The sequence below is a fragment of the Mesocricetus auratus genome, unplaced genomic scaffold (assembly GCF_017639785.1).
Source record: "Mesocricetus auratus isolate SY011 unplaced genomic scaffold, BCM_Maur_2.0 Super-Scaffold_100011, whole genome shotgun sequence".
NCBI classification, from domain to species: Eukaryota; Metazoa; Chordata; class Mammalia; order Rodentia; family Cricetidae; genus Mesocricetus; species Mesocricetus auratus.
The window spans coordinates 23,105,843-23,125,026 of NW_024429195.1; the positions used below are offsets into that span (position 1 = coordinate 23,105,843).

The 19,184-nt window shown below is 42.2% G+C and overlaps 3 protein-coding genes across 6 annotated transcripts in view; 2 read left to right on the forward strand and 1 right to left on the reverse strand.

Annotated features, from left to right (window-relative positions):
- Positions 1-9,853, reverse strand: part of Abhd18 (abhydrolase domain containing 18) — a 35,683-nt gene extending 25,830 nt beyond the window's left edge. The window contains exon 1 of the mRNA XM_040754461.1: positions 9,671-9,853. The gene's annotated coding sequence lies outside the window, so the exon portion shown is untranslated. The remainder of the gene's footprint in view (positions 1-9,670) is intronic.
- Positions 871-1,965, forward strand: LOC101831479 (FUN14 domain-containing protein 2-like). The gene has a single exon (XM_040754464.1). The coding sequence runs from the start codon at positions 961-963 to the stop codon at positions 1,504-1,506; it is 546 nt and encodes a 181-aa protein (XP_040610398.1). The 5' UTR covers positions 871-960; the 3' UTR covers positions 1,507-1,965.
- A 137-nt stretch (positions 9,854-9,990) lies between the features above and the next one.
- Mfsd8 (major facilitator superfamily domain containing 8) overlaps positions 9,991-19,184 on the forward strand; it is a 48,439-nt gene continuing 39,245 nt past the window's right edge. For all 4 annotated transcript variants that reach the window (XR_001196452.3, XR_005880381.1, XR_005880380.1 and 1 more), the window contains exons 1-2: positions 9,991-10,186; positions 17,952-18,043. Coding sequence is in view for 1 of the 4 variants with exons in the window: in XM_005069682.4 (XP_005069739.1) it covers positions 10,122-10,186; positions 17,952-18,043 (157 nt within the window). In the remaining 3 variants the exon portion in view is untranslated. The remainder of the gene's footprint in view (positions 10,187-17,951; positions 18,044-19,184) is intronic.

Below are 19,184 nucleotides of genomic sequence, written 5' to 3' on the forward strand. Positions count from 1 at the left end.
CTGTGGCAATCCTTCTGCTTCAGTTCTCCAAATGTTAGAATTACAGGTGTGCAACAATCCTGGCTGCCTTAACATTTTTCTTTTATAGCGTACAGTTTAACCTACAGTCAACTGGACTGGCACTTTACCTTCTTAGGACTGGACCAGCAAAGGAAGCTGTTCATACTGTTTCACAATTCTCATGACCAAACGTTGACTAGATACTGTTACTCCGTAGGCCATCACAAAAACTGCCAGGCCCACGGCTTTGCTTTAAGCCTACTTCTATAAACATCTTTCCAGTAACAGACAGTGTTAGATGTATAGTTGTAATTGTCTAAACCACAATCTTACAATCAGGATCACTTCTGTGAAGAAACACTGTGCAGCAAGCTTCTGTCACCAATGAATTTTTGTTTCAGAACAACCTATACACACTTATTTTTGCCTTAAATGTTTTAACTTGTCTCAGTCTCAGATTTATTTATCACAATATACATATCCTGGGATGTAATCACCTGCATAGTCCCAAATAAATTCACTTGAGAGTGTCTCTGCTATTAAAAGGCAAAGTCATTTGAGTTTCCTGTAAAATGCTTCTTGCTGAATATATAAAACAAATGTTCATGGTAATACCTTGCAATTCACTTTTGTAAACTTGCTGCACTTAGTAACAAATCTCTTGCTTTAGCATGAGTATTCAATTGAACTCTATTTTCTTTGGCAAAATCCATCAAATCTTCTAACTAGTATTTATAATATACTTTGCTTTTCCAATCTTATGAATATAGACAACAGGGCGAGTTTTAGCCTTTTCTGACCCTTAGGACACTCAATTTGCGTACCTGATAAAGGTCAAGGTGGCTTTGTGACGCAGCTGGGGCTGAGGGAAAGCTGAGGCACGCGCTCCACCTGCCTGCCCTCTTTCGCCGCGGCCGCGGGAATGGATACACCTGCCCACGTGCCGAAAGCCAGCTGGCCATGACAACGACCACTACCACCATAACCGCGGAACGCTCTGTCTCCTGCCCTGCTGACCCTCTGCGTCTGTCCTCTCACAACCAGCTCACAGGGATGTCCACAACCAGTCAAGGGTCCTTTGACGCGTATGAGGCATTGGATCTTACAGAATTTGCCAAAAACCAGCCTTGGTGGCGAAAGCTTTTCGGGCAGGAGACGCGGCCTTCAGGCGATAAGTACAGCGTGGCAACCCAGCTTCTGATCGGCGGTGTCACCGGCTGGTGCACTGGCTTCATATTCCAGAAAGTTGGGAAGCTGGCTGCCACGGCGGTGGGAGGGGGCTTTTTTCTCCTTCAGCTCGCAAACCATTCTGGCTACATCAAAGTTGACTGGAATCGAGTAGAGAAGGACATGAAAAAGGCCAAGGAGCAACTGAAGATTCGGAAGAGCGCCCAAATACCAAACGAGGTCAAGAGCAAAGCTGAGGAGTTGGTGTCCTTTGTAAAGAAGAATGTTTTAGTGACTGGAGGATTTTTTGGAGGCTTTCTGCTCGGTATGGCATCCTAAGGGGTATGGCTTCACTTCCGCTGCTCAGCAGCCTCTACACACCAGCGTACAAAAATCCAGACTCTCTTCCTCCTCTTCACGCCTTCCTCCCTGTTTAAATTTGAACCACTTCCATGGGCATCTGCCCATGAAAGTTAACACAGGTCCTCCCATGGGCTTGACAAGCCCTGGGGAAGCACACACTCCATCCAGCCAACAAGAATGGTCCTTTTCCCATGTGTAAAATCTGTCCCAAACCATCTTTAAGTTCTGTCCCTAACAGTCGAGCTGGAAGAGCGGTGCACAATTACCTTCCTATGCGCTATGTGGAAAGGAACTGAAGATATCTGACTTTGAGCATGGGAAGAAAGAAAATAAAGCGGGAACAGTTGTGGGAGTACCACACATTAGTCAGCTACTTTAGGGGGACAGTCTCCTTACAGAATTTACAACTAAATCGATGCTTTCTTTTCCTCTTGACAGCTACCCCAGTAAACTATAATTATCATAGTTATCTTAGCTGGGAGCTCAGAAGTATGACACTCTTCAAAAAGGGCAGTAACTTAAATACCTTAAAGCTTCACTAAAATCCACTGGGGGGAGGGGGCGGGGTTAGGGTGGGCCTAGGGCCTTGTTCATACTACTCTTACTAGGTCAAAATCTACCTCTGAGCTGTATTTCCAGTCTTTCATTTTGAGAGGTCTCACTAAATTGCTCTAGTTGGCCTGGAACTTGACATCTTTATGTCTCAGCTTCCTGTGGAGGTGGGATTACACACCCAAGCCACCAGGAACAGCTTCCCCAAGACCTTAAGAAAGAACTGAAGAACACATCTCCAAGTCCACTTTGCCTCTTCTCAACCTTCTCATTTGCCTTTTCCTCCAGGATTAGTTTGCAATAGCCCATCTAGTTGGGTGCTCTACTTCAGGGCCTCGTCTACTTCAATCAAACGTCAGCTGGGTGAAATTTTCATCTAGAAGCTTCAAGGAGAAGAATTTGCTCTTGGGCTCTTAGGCTTGGGGTACAATTTATATATTTGCAACTATAGGATTTATTCATATTTTGTCCTTTGTCAGCCAGAAGACAAGCTCAGCTCTGGGAGGCTATCCACATAGTTCTTGATCTCACACTGACTTTGTTCTCTCCATACAAGTCAGAAACAGCAGCTGACTTTTTTCATGGCCAGTTGGAGAGAGAGAGAGTGAGCCCTAGGTATCCAACACCTCTGAAGAAAGGGCAAGTGTGTGAGTGCAATCAGTGTTTCCACTTCCTATTGCTTAGAAGGTAAAAATCATGGGTCCTGCCCAAACTCAACACTGTGAGCAACAAAACACAATGATCTTAAGGACTACCTTGGAAACAGTATGTTACACAGGAAGAAGAAACTGTTACTTCTCAGTTTTTGAAATATGTCTGGGTTTATACTTTAATATCAGGATCAGATCAATAGGGGGGGAAAAACCCTACTAAAACCACAAACCCCATAGACCTGAGCAACCACTTGTTTTTAAGCCAATTGGCTCTTTACAGTTTAAATCATGTTTATATTCTTCCATTCACTTAAAACTCTTACTTAAAAAAAAACCCTCCAAAGGAAAATGCCAATTAGTACTTTGGTTTTTTGTTTTTGTTTTTTAGTCATTAAACAAATTGTAAGTAGAAATGGGCTCTTATGGCTTTCTTTTTGAAACAGGATCTCATATAATTCAGGCTGATCTCAAATCAACTTGTAGCCATGGATGACCTTGAACTCCTGATCCACCTACGCCCACCTTACAAGTGCAGGGACCATATGCATGCACCACTACATACGACTGGAAAAGTGGCTCCTTAAATGCTATCTCCAAGTATTAAAGTCATGTATATATATTCTACTTTAAAATAATTATTAAGTATACACACACTCAGAGACAGAATGTGTTTAAATTGCTTATTTTTTCCTTAAGAATAAATGTCAGGAAAAAAGGCCAGGCAGTGGTGGCACACGCCTTTAATACCAACACTCAGGAGTCAGAGGCAGGTGGATCTCTGTTATTTCAAGAATAGCATGGTCTACAGATTGAATTCAAGAATAGACTCCAAAGCTACACTGAGAAACCCTGTCTTGAAAAATAAAAAATAAAAAAGAGAGAAAAAAAATGAATGTCAGTGTTATCTAACAAAGTGGAGATGTATCTTAGTACATAGATTTTTTGTTATACATAAAGCATTTGGCTTCCATTCCCCAGTATCAACCAACCAGCCACAAAAGTATCTAGCAAGGCATAGTGACAGCTGTCTATAATCCTATCACTTATAGGCTGAGGCAAGATGGTCATGAGTTTAAGGCCAACTTGGGCTACCAATAAGACCTTATCTTTAAAAAAAAAAAGTATCTGAGAGGTTGAGCCTGTACAGGTCTTGGATTCTATAAGATCCCAGTTCTTTCCAGAGTTCTTGATCCTAAGACCTGTAGAATTTCATGAGTTATAACTGTTATGCTAATGAGGTGACATAGTGAGCTTGCAAATAGATTCAAGTCATCAGAAAGATAAACTACATAATTAGAAGTTTGGAACTTTAGGCCGGCTTGACCTCCACAGAGGAAGGGAACTGGACATTATGTTCTATCACTGGGCCACATAATTTCCAAGTCTGAGTAATATAACCCCAATACAAATTCTGGATACTGGCTTTAGTGGCACTGCTGGACAGATATCTTCCCCTTTGTTTTTTTGAGACAGGGTTTCTCTGTAAAACAGCTCTGGCTGTCCTGGAACTCGATCTGTAGACCAGGCAGGCCTCAAACTCACAAAGATCTGCCTGCCTCTGCCTCCTGAGTGCTGGGATTACAGGCATGCACCACCACCACAACCACCTGGCAGGACAGATATCTTGAGGTCTGGATGGAAATACTCCCTGATCCATACATATGGATCTCAACATTTTTGGCTGTTTTTGTTTTGTATCTGTACTTTAACAGGTTTTCCAGAGTTCTGTTAGTCGTTCTAGCAAATTATTGATCTACAAGAAACTTAAACTATTCTAATAGCCAAGTTAGAAGTTAGCTTTCTGGAAGCCTGGAAACCCCTAAGGTGAGACTGGCATCTAGGGCAGTGGCATCTGTGAACCCACACTCTTAATTTGGGGAGTTTGCACAAAATGGATTGTGACTATTAAAGGTGCACTAAATTGGAAACAGAACAGCCAGTGTACTCTTTACCTAATTAACAAAAATCTAGGGTTGGTGAGAAGGTATAAACCACCATGCCTGATATACCTCTTTGATTCTCTAGGACCCACATGATTGGAAGGAGAGAAATGACTTCTGTAAGTTGTGCTCTGGCATCCACTTTGCAGAGCACACACAGCATGCACATGCGCGCGCGCACGCACACACGCACACACGCACACACACACACACACACGTTACATACTCCCAATGAGGTCAGCTCTGGATAAATCGGGTGGGATGGAGATACAGTTTAAGGAAATATAATTCTAAGTGGTGAACAGTTATTGTTATGGTTTGGATCTGAAATGTCCTCTGTGTGCTAAATGCTTGATGCTCAGCTTCTAGGGTGGTAGTAGAACCTTATGAGGTTAGGGTTATTTAGTTCCTGGGTATGTATGCCTGAGGTATATCGAGAGCCTGGCTGCCCCTCTTCTCTGTGTCCTCCTTTTGTCTCCGCCTTTTCCAGTCCATGGCTGGAAAGGCGCTTCTCTGCTCCACATTCCATGTCATGATGTTCTTCCTTGCCATGGGCCTAAAAGCAAAGTGGCCAAATGAACACCAACTAAAGCCTCTGAAACCATAAGTCAAAATAGACTTTTTATAGTGGTTTGAATAAGAATGACCCCCATAAGCCGGGCGTTGGTGGCGCACGCCTTTAATCCCAGCACTCGGGAGGCAGAGGCAGGTGGATCTCTGTGAGTTCGAGGCCAGCCTGGTCTACAGAGCGAGGTCCAGGACAGCCTCCAAAGCCACAGAGAAACCCTGTCTCGAAAAACCAAAAAAAAAAAAAAAAAAAAAAAAAAAAAAAAAAGAATGACCCCCATAAGCTCATGCATTTGAACACTTGGACCCTAGTTGGTGGAACTGTTTGGAAGGATTAGGAGGCCTTGTTGGAGGTGTCACTGAGGGTGGGACTTGAGGTTTTAAAAGCCTCTACCATTCCCAGTTAGTTTGTTCTCTTTGCCTCAAGCTTGTAGATCAAGATGTAAACTTAGCTACTGCTCTAGCCCCATGCCTGCCTGCTGCCACGTTCTCATTACAATGGTCATTGGCTCAACTTCAGAAACTGTAAGCCCCAAATAAACTCTTCTAGAAGTTACCTTGGTGATAGTGTCTTCATAGCAAGAGAAAATGAAACACTTCTCAGTTTAGGTTGGTTTCCTAGGTACTTTGTCACACAGACAGGAAGGTAACAATGATTTAAATTATATTACTACTTGAATCTTTCTGTAATGCTTTGTATACTCATATTTTTGTATATATTTATTAAGCTGCAGAACAGTTGTATGCCACTGTAATACAGGTCCTGTCTTTTTCTAGTATTGTACACTAGGGTCAACATTCTCCTTTGGAATATCCATGCATCATGACACTAAGTCAATTCCATGTGAGTGAGAAAACAAAAACCAAATATTCTCCAACAAGAAACACTATGCTATTCAAGAGCTATTTCACTTCTATTTATTTTATTTTTTTGTTTTGAGATAAGGTTTCTATATAACTCTGGCTGTCCTCAAACTCCACAGAGATCTGTCTCTGGCCCATGAGTGCTGGAATTAAAGGCAAATGCCAACATGCTCCAACATGCCCATAGCACTTTTACAAAATTACATAAATTTCTGCATGTGTGGCAAAGCACCTAATAACAAAGTTTCAAATATTTTGTAATGAACAATATTTATTATATACCAATTTGCTCAGTCCTTTCTGCTTTTGAACTGTACACTAGAAAACTTGCCTAAATCACTTGCTTTCCTATGTAATAGACCATTCCAAGCCTAGAGGCAATTTATTTCCTTGTTACATTTACCTACTAAGCAAGCAATTCACAGATGAGGAACAGAAAACAAATCAAACATACAGTTTATTGTGTATTTGGTACCAAAACTTGGTATTATACAGGTCTTCTTAAATTACATTTCAGTCCCGAAACAATATAAAATGAAAGTTTTTCTGAGTCTCTAAGTGATAGTTCTTTTTCTTTTGGTGGAATTGTGTGTGTGCATGTGTGCAGGGTCACATGCCAGTGGAGATGCAGTAGCCAGAGGACACTGGGTGTTCTTCTGTATCTCTGTCTTGAATCCAGAGCTGGGGCTAGCTGGCAATTAGCCAGCCCTAGCAATCCTTATTTCCATAGCTCAGATAGTGGTAGGGATACAGACAAATGCAGCAATGCCCAGCCTTTTTCAAGTGTTGGGGACTTCAACTTAGATCCACCTGTTTGTGTAAAAAGTGCTCTTACCCACTGAGTCATCTCCCTAGCCTCTAGAAACAGATCTTTCTAGGCAGGGCTGGCCATGTTCAGGATCTCCAAGACTATGAATTTTCTAAGACAACAATTTACCATAAAGAAGTGCCATCTGGAGCTGTTCCAGGTACTAAAAGCCCTCAGGTCAAACAAGACACTATTGATATCCTGTACAAATAGCAGCCACTTTTGAAGTAAGTACCAAGCAAAAGGGAAAGGAACACTACTGCCACCTACATTTTTAAATAGCAAGCAGGAAGGGGAAAAACAAAGTGGAACAAAAATAGAAGTAAAGTCACAGTGCCAAGGAATGAAATGTCTTTCCTAGAAATGAGTTTTATTGCTAACATGGCACTCACATCTATTAATACTGCTCCATCTAGTACTTTTTAATCTCCTATTACTCAGATATCTAAGTATTTAAACAAATATTACTTTTTCTTCCTCGAGTTTTATCATGTGTATCTCAAAAATGGCATAATTACAATTTCAAAAAAATGTCATCATGGAAAGAGAAACCTATTTCTGCAAGCTGTCTTCTGTCTCACATATTCTGTAGCACATGTGTACATTTAAATACAGCAATTTTTAAACTTCCCTCTTGCTCCCCAAAGAGACCTAATTTTAATGTCATATTTTTTAAAATTTATTTTATTTGTATCAGTGTTTGCCTGCATGAATGTATGTGCACCATGCATGTGCCTGGTGCCTGCTGAGGTCCAAAGAGGGCAGCAGATCCCTTAGAAGTGGATGATTGTTAGTTACCATGCGGGTGCTAGGAGTCAAATTCTGGTCCTCTGCAAGAGCAACAAGTGCTTTTAACCTCTAAGCCATCTCTCAGCCCCCCCCCCCCGTTTCACACTTTCATATCACAAAGCGATCAACTCTGTTACAATCCACTACTCTTCAGCAATCAATTTAATTACCTTTACTCTTACACTGCAGAAAGTAAGTATTTGGGAAGGATGTAACTATTCTGAACAATCATTCAAAAAACCCCAACAAGAGTTTGGTTATATAGCTCAGTTGATAACTTTCCTTTGGAGCATTTGCAAGGTTTATTTCAATCCCTAACATCACCAAAAAAGAATACACAAGTCCCACATCTTTGAGTGATACAATCAGCAAGAGATTTATTTCATCTCTTCAACTTTTGCTCCTCTTTTTTGTGGACTATTAAAACACACACAAACACACACACACCTGTCCTCCCCACATTTGCTCTGATTGCTATTTATGCTTCTGAGAAATGAGTCTATTTAGCTTTCAGGAGTTGTTTATGTACTCACTGCATGTGTGTTTATGGTCTGAAGTCATCACTTGGAGTCAGTAGTGGAAAGAGCTAAGTTTCTCCACTAGCTGTGTGACCTTGAGTGAGCCACCTCAGCTTGAAGGTGGGAAACTACACTTGGGCTATACATAACAACAAATTATTTCCATCGTATTAACACCGAATGCTTGTTTTGATATTAAGAAATATAAGAAGATATTCTTACTGATACTCTGTGTACAGGGAACCTGGTGGTAAGCAGCACAGGTTTTACTGTCAGAGGAGCCCCGTTTTTTGATTTTTGAATTCAAGCCCTTGGTTGGTTGGTTGTGCATCCCTTAGCAATTTGCCTATCCCCTCTGCCTTTACTTCCTGGTCTACTTACTCGAGGGAATCCCTCTCCTCTTCAGAAAATCATTGTAGGGATGAAACGGAACTGAATAAGCATTCTTTCGACACACACAACATTCTGCCTGGTGGAATGCTAGTTAAATTTTTCTTCCACTACATATGCGCCGACCAAAAATTGTACCAGCCTCCGGGATTAGAAAAGATAACTGACACAGGAAGCAATACCATGGTTGAAAATACTTCATTTTCTACCCATCTATATTCTTGAAACCAATCAGAAGAGTCTACATGTTTTTGTTACTATAAACGAATCTGCAAGACTGAATCTGATCAAGTATCAATCAAGGCTGGATTCAGAAGATAATTAACAGAAGACACATTTCAAGTTTAGGTGTTCTCTAGTGGGGTATGCCGATTGACTATTGGAGATGATCACAAATGAAAGACCAGAGGGGAGGTGATGGCAAGCAACACCACACAACAGAGAGCTCATCTGGGGGCAGGACAAGCGCTAAACGCTGATACTAATTAAAACAATTGAGATTGGGTCCCAACTCTGCCACCTTCCCACTGAGAGTCCAGGTAACTTAGCTCGACCTCAGGTCATGGCAAAGTAGCAATGTGTCTGCTTCACACATCCCCTAGGACAGATGTGATCCAGCGTTATCTAGGGCTAGCAAAGAGTTGAGAAACAATGGTTTCTGGCACCGATTAGCTGACAAGTCCAATGGCAGGGATATAATAACATGCAGCGACAAGGAAGTAAACATCATCTGAGTCTCCTGATGAAAGTATTCAAGTGGAGCTAAGCAGGCTCTGCTGAAGGGGTATTTACAAAGCCGAGGCTCGGGGTTCCGGGACCCAGCGAGGCAGCAGCAACTGGCTACCACCTCAGTCCGGTCCCTCAGTCCTGAGGAGCCAGCGAGACAGCAGCGGATGGCTGCCGTCTCAGTCCGTCCCTCAGATCCCTCAGGTGAGGAGCCACGGGCCAGCAGGGCTGGAGGACAGGGGTCGCCAACGCCCTCCCGCGGACCAGGACCCGGCTGCGCTCATGCTGCCCTGCACGTACGCAGAAGCCAGGAGGGCACCGGCTGCTACTTACAGGCCGCTCGCAGACGTACGCTTGAAGGGGAGCCCACCGAGCCTCCTGGCACCGCCGCTCTCCAGGGACTGGACTTTCGCCTCAGCTCGGACGGCAAACAGCTGAACGGCCTCAGGTACCGAGCAGCAGGATCACTGCCAGTCCGGCGGGCACGGAGGACGGACGCGGGGCGGGGCTCCCTCAGGACCCGCCCCGAGGAGGCGGTGCTGGCCTCGCCACGCCCCTTCCGGCCTCCTTCACCGGCACCATCGCTATCGCCTCGCCCAGCGCCACCGCCACTGCCGCCTCCCGCGAGGCCGCCGCCTCACTCTTCACCCGCCCCCCCCCCAGACAGCCGGTCTGCTTCCGGCTCCTCGGCGCGCACGCGCGGCCGTAGGCGTGTTTTGACAGCTCAGGCCGAGGAGAAGCAGGTGTCGCGAGAGTGGCGGCGCGCCTCCTAGCGAGGGCTGTCATGGCGAGCGTGGGAAGCGAGGCCGAGCGGGAGCCTCTCCTGGGGCCCCGCTCGCCCAGAAGCAGGTGAGCAGGCGGGTGGGACTGGCTCGGTGCTGCGTGCCCACCGCCCTGGCCCGAAACGCGGCCGCTGCTGCGTGGGCCCGGCGGCTGTCCCCGGACCCGCTCAGGACAGGCTCCCGGATAATCGCATTTCCTTGGGAATAGTGGAGAATCGTCACCCGGGTACCAAGTTTGGTACTTGGAGAACTTGGGTACCCGGGACTCTGGGGAGGGATCAGAGGTCACAGCCGCTTCGCATTGTAGCCGGTGTGGACGCCTGCCTGCCCGAGTCCTGTTTTGGGAGTTCCTTCCTGCGGGAGAGCTTCGTTTTCCTCTCCACATTCGATTTTTCCTTAGTTTTGTATAAAGTAAAGGAACCTCGCTGCCTCTTTTACAGCTGCATTCTGTTGACCCTGCCCACATTTCCCCAAAGCCCCGAAGTGATGGTTTTAACCAGCACTCGAGGGTATTGGCCTTTTCCTGACCTGCTTGATGGCTTGGTAAAGTCTTGATACTTTGTAAATAAGCCCGTGTAAAAAGACTCATCTTTTGCGCAGTGCCACAGGTATAAAATAAAGATTACTCTTTAAGCATTCCTTTAGTATTTCAATCCTCGTAATTCTCATTTTGATCCTAATTTATGGGCTCTGATTTAGAAAAGTTTGGACTTGCCTCACTGCACCAGCATGCATTTTTACCTCTAGGTAACAGTATTGTTATTGAGTTTTTTTAGTCGAAGCATAGTGTGTTTGTTTTTTTAAAGATCACGTTTATTTTGGGGGTGGGAGTGGCACATGCCATGGTCTGAGTAGACAGCTTGTGGCACTGGGTTCTCTCTGCCACGCGGGACATGTCTGGCGTTCTCTCTGTCACACAGCGGGTCCTCAGGCTTGGGGGCAAGCACCCTGACCCACGGAACTATCTCCACCACTTTTTGCTTTACATTTTGAGACAGGGTCTCCTGAAACCCAGACTGGCCTCAACCTCAGTATGTAGCCAAGGATGGTTTGAATTCCTGACCCTCCTGACATCACCTGGAAGCTGCTGGAATTACTGGGATGTGTGCCACCACATCAAGCAAAATATAGTAACTGTATTAAGTAGATTTTTAAAAAGGACAGTTAAGCTTCAGGCTAAATCTTATTTTTCTCATTTGTCTATCTTCATCACAATCCTTTATTTTGACCACATTGAAACCCCGTGGTCTTTGATTTAGTAATTGGGTATGTGTATTGCAATTTTATGTTGATTTTTTTGTTTGTTTTGTACATGTGGTGACCTTACCAAAACAAGTCTATTTTAAAAAAATTCTCAAAAAAATTCTCCTACTCTTAGCTTTCTTTTAAATAAATCATTATGTTAGGATCCATCTACTTACAGATGTTCCTGTTCATAAAAAGTTCATTAGATTGAGGTTTTATATTTAAAAAGAAAAAGGAAACATTTTCAGAACAAGTCAACAGATGCGCTGCCTTTAAAATCCTAATTTGATTCCCTAGTTATGACTGACAGGTTTTTCTTTTATTGTACTGCACAAACTTCAACTTAGTTATCTAATAGCCCTTCCTAGCTAACAAGATTGACTTATTGATTATGATTTACTGATCTAATTGGCTCCTTTTTTTCTTGAGTGTCTAGTGCTTCCAACTGACCTACTTTAAGTGTTTCATTTAAGAGAATAGGGGTTGGCACACTTTCTGAATGGCCCCATTTGTAGATAGTTTAGGTTTGCTCAGGCCCAAAGGTAAAGTCAAGGACAGTGTAGATACTTAGACAACAAGAGAAAATCAACAATCATAATAAATGAGGTAGGCTGGTTTATTGATGAGAGAATTGGACTTTGAAGTTAGTGTTCTGTCATCAAATTGGTAACAAATAGTCACCTGAAAAACTAGTCTTAGCTCTCAAGCTACAGATAGCTGGTATCTAGATTTGACCTTCAGATTAATAGTTTGCTACTCCTACTTCAGGAATTTCAAATTTATTGCAGCTTTAGTCTGTTGCAATAGACTTTACTGCACAAACTTCAATTTAGTTATCTAACAGCCCTTCCTAGCTAACAAGATTGACTGATTATGATTTATTGATGTAATTGGCTTAGGTCCTTTTTGTTTGGCTTACAAGTCACTCTGTGGTAGAAGATGACCTTGGATTTAGGGTCTTCCTGCCTTCCCTCCCAAGTAATGCAGTAACAATATCCAGCAAGTGCCTCGTGCTTGTCTTACAGTGCACTCCTTTATAGGACATTTCATTCGTTATATTTCTCCATTTCTACACAACACTGCCCCCTCAGGAAAGCAGCACACCCTGCTTTCTCTTTAGCTCTGAGTCTAGGTGGTCTGTGCTTCAGTAGTTGAGTCTAGAGCTGGACTTTCACCAGTACAGTGCTTCTTTGCCCCAGGCTCTGTGCAAGAAAATACACTGAATCCAAAATGTAGCGTTTTGTGTTTATTCGGGTTTACCTAGGTGATCAGTTCACACCAGTGTATTGGGTACTCTTCTTGGATTTCAAGTTACAAATTTGTTAAACATTCTGTCATTTGGAACTGTGGTTATGAAAATGTTAGACTACTGCAGTTTCACTTGGAAGAAAATTCCAGTTGGAAAATTAATGCCAGAATGTAGCAATGATAGTAGACAGAAAGTAAGAGCTAGACAAAATCTTTTGGAAGTAGGTATAGCATTTCCTTCGCTTGCTTGTTTTGGGTTTTGTTTGTTTGTTTTAGACAGGGGTCTCTATACCCCTGGCTGTCCTGGAACTTGCTCTGTAGACCAGGCTGGCCTCAAACTCAGAGATCCTCCTCCCTCTGCCTCCTGAGTGCTATGACTAAAGGTGAGCACCAGCACATCTAGCTGCAGTTTTCCCTCTTACACCTGGTAAAGCAGAGACCTGTGTGAATCAGTCTCTGCCATATGACATGTCTGTGTCATCAAATGTAAAAAGATAAAAGAAGCGTAGGAAATTGCCTGAGGAACATCCCCATTCTACTGTTCTTACTATGATGAACTAGGAAGATGAATGACTCGTTAGCTTTCTAAATTGAAATGAGCAAAATAAAATGTTACTTTGAATACTTTGAAAGATTTCAAGTATATGGAAAAGCTGAAATAGCAATGTAGTGAACACCTAATACCTTTTCATTTAGTCTTTTCCACACCAATCAAATATCTTCTTATACACACACACAGACACACACACACACATACATTCACACACTTTTTGCCAAACTGAAGTTTCAGACATTGTAATGCTTAGTCCAAGTATATTTTCAAAGCTGACCTCTCCCAAGAAAAAAATACATCCCTTATACAACTCCATCATTATTACACTACTAGAAGTACCAATACATAAATGAAATACCAGCACAAGTACCAATTTATGTTCCGTATTCCTTGTTTCTCTAGTTGTTCCAATAATGTTATAAGCAAACACACATAAACATACACAAACACACTTTATATATACACAAGACAATTCCTGTTTGTGTGTTGGTTCTACCCTGTTTTAAACTCTTTAGGTTAGAACTGTCCCAGCACTTGGAAGGTAGAGGCAGGTGAATCTTTGTAAGTTCCAGGCCAGTCTGGTCAACATACTGAATTCCAGGACAGCCAGGGCTACATAGAGAGGCCCTGTATCACAAAACAAAGCAAAACCAACTGTCACTGCACCTATCTGCTCGTGTGACAACTGACTCTTAGGTTTAGGTCAGTGCACCTAAGGGCTTTCTCACAATCTGGATTAATGGACTGTTTCTTTCTTGGTTACAAGACTGTCACATGAGTAATATTGAGAAATGCTAATATATTCCGTCAGAAGTGCAGGCTGCCAGTCCCTAATGAACAGGAATGCATACTCCATCATTTGTTAGAAGAATGGACACTGAGCCGGGCGGTGGTGGCCCACGCCTTTAATCCCAGCACCTGGGAGGCAGAGGCAGGCGGATCTCTGTGAGTTCCAGCCCGGGCTGGACCGACAGCCTCCAAAACAATACAGAGAAACCCTGTCTCGTAACAAAGAATGGACACTGAAGCTTTCATTATCAATGTGGATTTCTTGTTTTGTGATTAGACTTTAGACAGTGGGAGTTTTCCTGCCCTCAAATAGCCCTTCAAGCAAAATTTGAGCATTTTTGTTTTCATTATATAGAAGGTAGCCACTAAATCCTAGCTTTAAATTTTCTCATCCCTTCAATTTTTAAGAGATATTATTATAAGAAGACAATTAGGGGCTAGAGAGATTGTTTAGCAGTTATGAGCACTTGTTACTCTTACAGAAGACCCAGGTTTGGTTCCTACCATCCATAAGGTAGCTCATAACCATTTGTAACACTGTTTCCAGGGGATCTGTGACCCTCTTCTGGCCTCTGTGGCACTGCATATATTTGGTAAACAGAAATGAAAGCAAAACACCCATGCATGGGCTGGAGCAGTGGCTCAGAGGTTAAAAGCACTTGCTCTTCCAGAGGTCCTGAGTTCAATTCCCAGCAACCACATGGTGACTCACAACCATCTATAATGAGACTTTGTGCCCTCTTCTGGCATGAAGACAGAAGATTGTATACATAATAACTAAATAAATTAAAAAAAAACACCCATGCGTATAAAATGAAAAGCAAATTTAAAAAGTGAAGAGAATTTCATTAAAAAAATAGAGACAGAAATTTTGCTATATATCCCAGGCTGATATGGATCTTGAAATCTCAGCGTCTTTCCCATTTTTTTTTCCAGACAAAAGAGTGTTTTGGAGCCCAGACTGGCCTTGAAGTCACTATGTAGCCCAAGATGACCTGGAACTCCTGATCCTGCTGCCTAGTGCTGAGATATTGGGGCTTAAACCACCACACCTGTTTTGCCTTAGCTTCTTGATTACAGGCTTGGCAAGAAAAGTTTGTTTTTGTTTTCTTTTTGAGACAGGTTCTCTGTAGCCTAGGTTGCCCTACAGTCACTACATAGCCCAGGTTGGCCTTGAATGTTGTAACTGCTTTAGACTTGGAAAGTTTTTTCCCTCTAACTGAGCTTCCAGTCAGGGTAGAGTCACTTGAGCTTTTTTTTCTTACCTTTCTTCCATAAGTAATTTACTTCTCAGTTCCCCAGCTGAGGCAGAGCCTAGGGAAATAGTTAAAATTGTCCGGATACTTCTTTTAAAGCGATAATGTGTTTAATTACTAATTTCCAGAAAATAGTAATGGGCCACTGAAAGTATAATACTAAGGATTAAATTGATATGAGAGACCATACTGTGGGATTCAATGATGCATTCTTTTCCCAGTATGTGGTTAACTGAATTTAATTTGGGGTATGTTGATTTTGTAATACAGGCTTCTTGAGTGTTAGCATTTTTTTAGCTTATTTTTGGTTTGGGTTTTTTTTTCCTTCCAGTTTTTTGAGACAGTGTTTCTCTGTGACTTTGGAGCCTGTCCTGGAACTAGCTTATAGACCAGGCTGGTCTCGAACTGACAGAGATCCTCCTGCCTCTGCCTCCCGAATGCTGGGATTAAAGGTGTGCACCACCACTGCCCAGCAGCATTTTTCAGGTATTTTATATCACAATTAAAAGGTCTCTGTGTGTAGGTCACAATATTATATATGCAGTATTTTAAGGATTTAAAATGTATTAGTCCTGGGGGCTGGAGAGATGACTTAGTGGGCAAGGGAGTTTGCTTCTGAGCTTGATGACATTAACTTTGATCCTTGGATCTACAGGGTAGAAAGAGAGAACTGACTACCAGTTTATCCTCTCTATAAGCATGGTGTAACACTCAAACCCATACACATATACATACTAAAGTAATAAGTAAATGTATATGTATTAGTAATGAATATCCTTGTCAAGCAGTATCTCTAAAATATGTTTCTCTTCTTCCCTTTCTGCCATTTATAAACATCACACTTGAAAAAAGAAAGCTTCTTCATTGGTGATTAAATTTGACAACATCAAGGTCTACTTTGTAAAATAGTGTTGGGCCACAGATTTCGTGGTACAGAACTTCACTGAAGCAGGGCAATTTAGACTCTGGGTCCAGCCTGGGCTACCTAGAAAGACCTTATTCCAACAACACAATGGCAGCAGCAACAACAAATCAACCAAACCCTTTCTCCAAAAGAAAATACTCTTGGAACATAAGTAGGCATTTTGTCTGTTAAGTGTGTCTTGCCTTTTGGAAAAGTAGTGCTCACACAAGATAAGTTGCCAACTCTGGTACCTTTGTGATCACTTAATGAGCATAAACACTCAGGTATCACCAAATAGGATGTCAACTGATATATTTGCTTTTAGTGCAGATTATAATTATCCAGAATATAAAACCAATCTGCTCTATCATCATAAGCTCTTTGGTCTACAAGAAGACTCTGTTTGGCAATTCATATCAGAGCAAAGGTCAGTGCTCTAGGAAGCTCTGGGCTGGGTGATTCAGGTGACATCATCCAGTCAGAACAGCTCACAGTGAAGGTAATATGCTGCCATCAAGTAGGACATGCAGAAATATGAGAGTAATTATTGAAAAAAAATCTATCTTTAATGTATTCATTTATTTTTGTGTGTCATGGTATATCTGTAGAGGTCAGTCAACAATTTGGGGGAGTCAGTTCTATCCACCATGTGGGTTCAAGGGAGGGAATTCAGGTCATCAGGGAGGTACCTTTCCCCATCTTACCATCCCTGGTAATTAATTTTTTATATATCTCATTTGTGGGAGATCTGTTTCTTGTGGCTAGTTTATGTAACTTTTCCTAGGAAAATGTATTCATTCATCCTGTTAGATTAACAAGTTTCTATTGAATTCAGCAATGGAAAAGTAGAGCTGGGGAAATGACTCAGTGGTGAAAATGCTTGCTGAGCGATCAAGAAGACTAGAATTTGGATCCCTAGAAACTGTCGTTAAGTGTCACATGGGTATGATGGCCCACTGTAATTCCAGCATCGGAATTTAAAAACCGATTCCTAGAACAACCTGGCTAGCCAGACTAGCTATATCTGCTGTAAGGCCTCCACAGGCATACCATATAAACATGAAAACTTGAAAAAGAAAAAAACAGTAAATTGCTTTGAAAAACGTTTTATTTATTTATTTATTTATTTTGGTTTTTCGAGACAGGGTTTCTCTGTATTGTTTTGGAGCCTGTCCTGGAACTCACTCGGTAGACCAGGCTGGTCTCGAACTCACAGTGATCCGCCTGTCTCTGCCTCCCGAGTGCTGGGATTAAAGGCGTGCGCCACCAACGCCCGGCTAAAACGTTTTATTTTTTAAAGATGTATCTTCTAAATGGTGCATTAATATACAATCCGGTAAAATTTAAAATGCTTATTCAGAGCTTCCAATATTAATAAATTATGCCTGTTGTATAATTTTTATATCTTTAGAGAAGACAATAAAATTATTAAATACCTGCCCCTAAAGACCAGGAAGTACAGCCCTTATGAATTATCTAAAATGCATGTGATTTTCCAGTTCTTGGATCTTTGAAGGAGATGGTACAGAGTTTTGATTTTTTCTTTTTCTTTTTCATTCCCTTTTTCTTTTTTCCTCCCTCCCTCCCTTCCTTTTTTCCTTTCTTTCATTTTTTTTTGGGACAGGGTTTTTCTGTGGAACAGCCCTAGCTGTCCTGGAACTAGCTCTGTAGACCAGGTTGGCCTTAAACTCACAGAAATTTGTTTGCCTCTGGCTCCCAAGTGCTGGGATTAAAGACTTGCACCACCACCGCCCGCAGGTACAGAGTGTCTTAATGGATTTGGAGTTTTGAGATTAGGAACACTCAGCCTGTTAACCCTTTTCTTCTTTCCACCTAGAGAATGGGACATGGTAGAAACACAAGAGCATTACAAGAGTAGATGGAGATCTGTTAGGATTCTCTACCTCACTATGTTTCTCAGCAGTGTGGGTAAGTGCTGGAAGTTACACACTCTTCTACAGTTCAGAGTAAAATGCTTTAGCATTGTGGTAGTTTTAAGATAATTTACTTATCTATTCATTTGTTGTTGCTTTTTGTTTGTTTTTGTTTTTTAAGACAGGGTTTCTCTGTGTAGCTTTGGAGCCTGTCCTGGAACGTACTCTGTATACCAGGCTGGCCTTGATCTCACAGAGATTCACCTGCCTCTGCCTCCTGAGTGCTAGGATTAAAGGTGAGTGCCACCACCAAATGGCTTGTTTCTTTAAGACAGGATTTTTCTGTGTAGCCCTGGCTATCCTGGCGCCTTCTTTGTAGACTAGACTGACCTCAGAGATCTGCCTGGCTCTGTTTCCCAAGTACTGGGATTAAAGGCATGCCCATTTTACTTACCTATTTAGAAAAAAAAAAAAAAAACCTTGCTATGTAGCCTTGAACTCAGGATTCTGCTGCCCCAGCTTCCCTAGTGCTGGGACTGACTTTTTTTTCTACTTTAAAACATTTAGTTTTTATTACTCAGCTGTCTAAGAAACAACTTCAAGTTTAATAAGAGAAAAAGAAAAAATACTTCAGATGTTAATTGACGAGTTAAACATTTTACTTGATGTAACTTCATTCTAAAGTGTACTTTTTAAAATCCCCTGTGTGGGAGAGGTTTTCTAACAGTTTCACACTGTGTCCTACACTGTTGATCCTCCTGCCTCAGCTTCCTAAGTACTGAGAGTGCAGGTGTTGACTGCCTAGGAAATGGTTCTTTAATTTATTCATCAGAGTCAATTCAATTCAAAATACAAAGAGAGCTGGGTGCCCCTCAGTGGTAGAGTGATGCCTGACATGGGTTCAACTCCCAAGACCCCCATACCTAAAGTAAAACAAAAACATGAAGAAGAGACTGATAATAATGTGTATTACATTCAAAACAGACTATGGGGACATGGAGATGGCTCAGTGGATAAAAGCATTTGCCATGCAAGCCTGGCCACTGAGTTCAACTAGTGACCTGAGTTGGATCTCTGGAACCTACAGGGTTCTACAAGCTTTCCTCTGTCCTCCGCATGTGTGCCTGTACTCATATACACGTGTGTGTCTCCCCCACAGTAATAATGAAATTAAAACAAAAGCCAGAATATAGACT

Excerpts from the sequence above, each read along its gene's own strand:
- LOC101831479 (XM_040754464.1), top strand. The coding sequence starts at position 961 with ATGACAACGACCACTACCACCATAACCGCGGAACGCTCTGTCTCCTGC.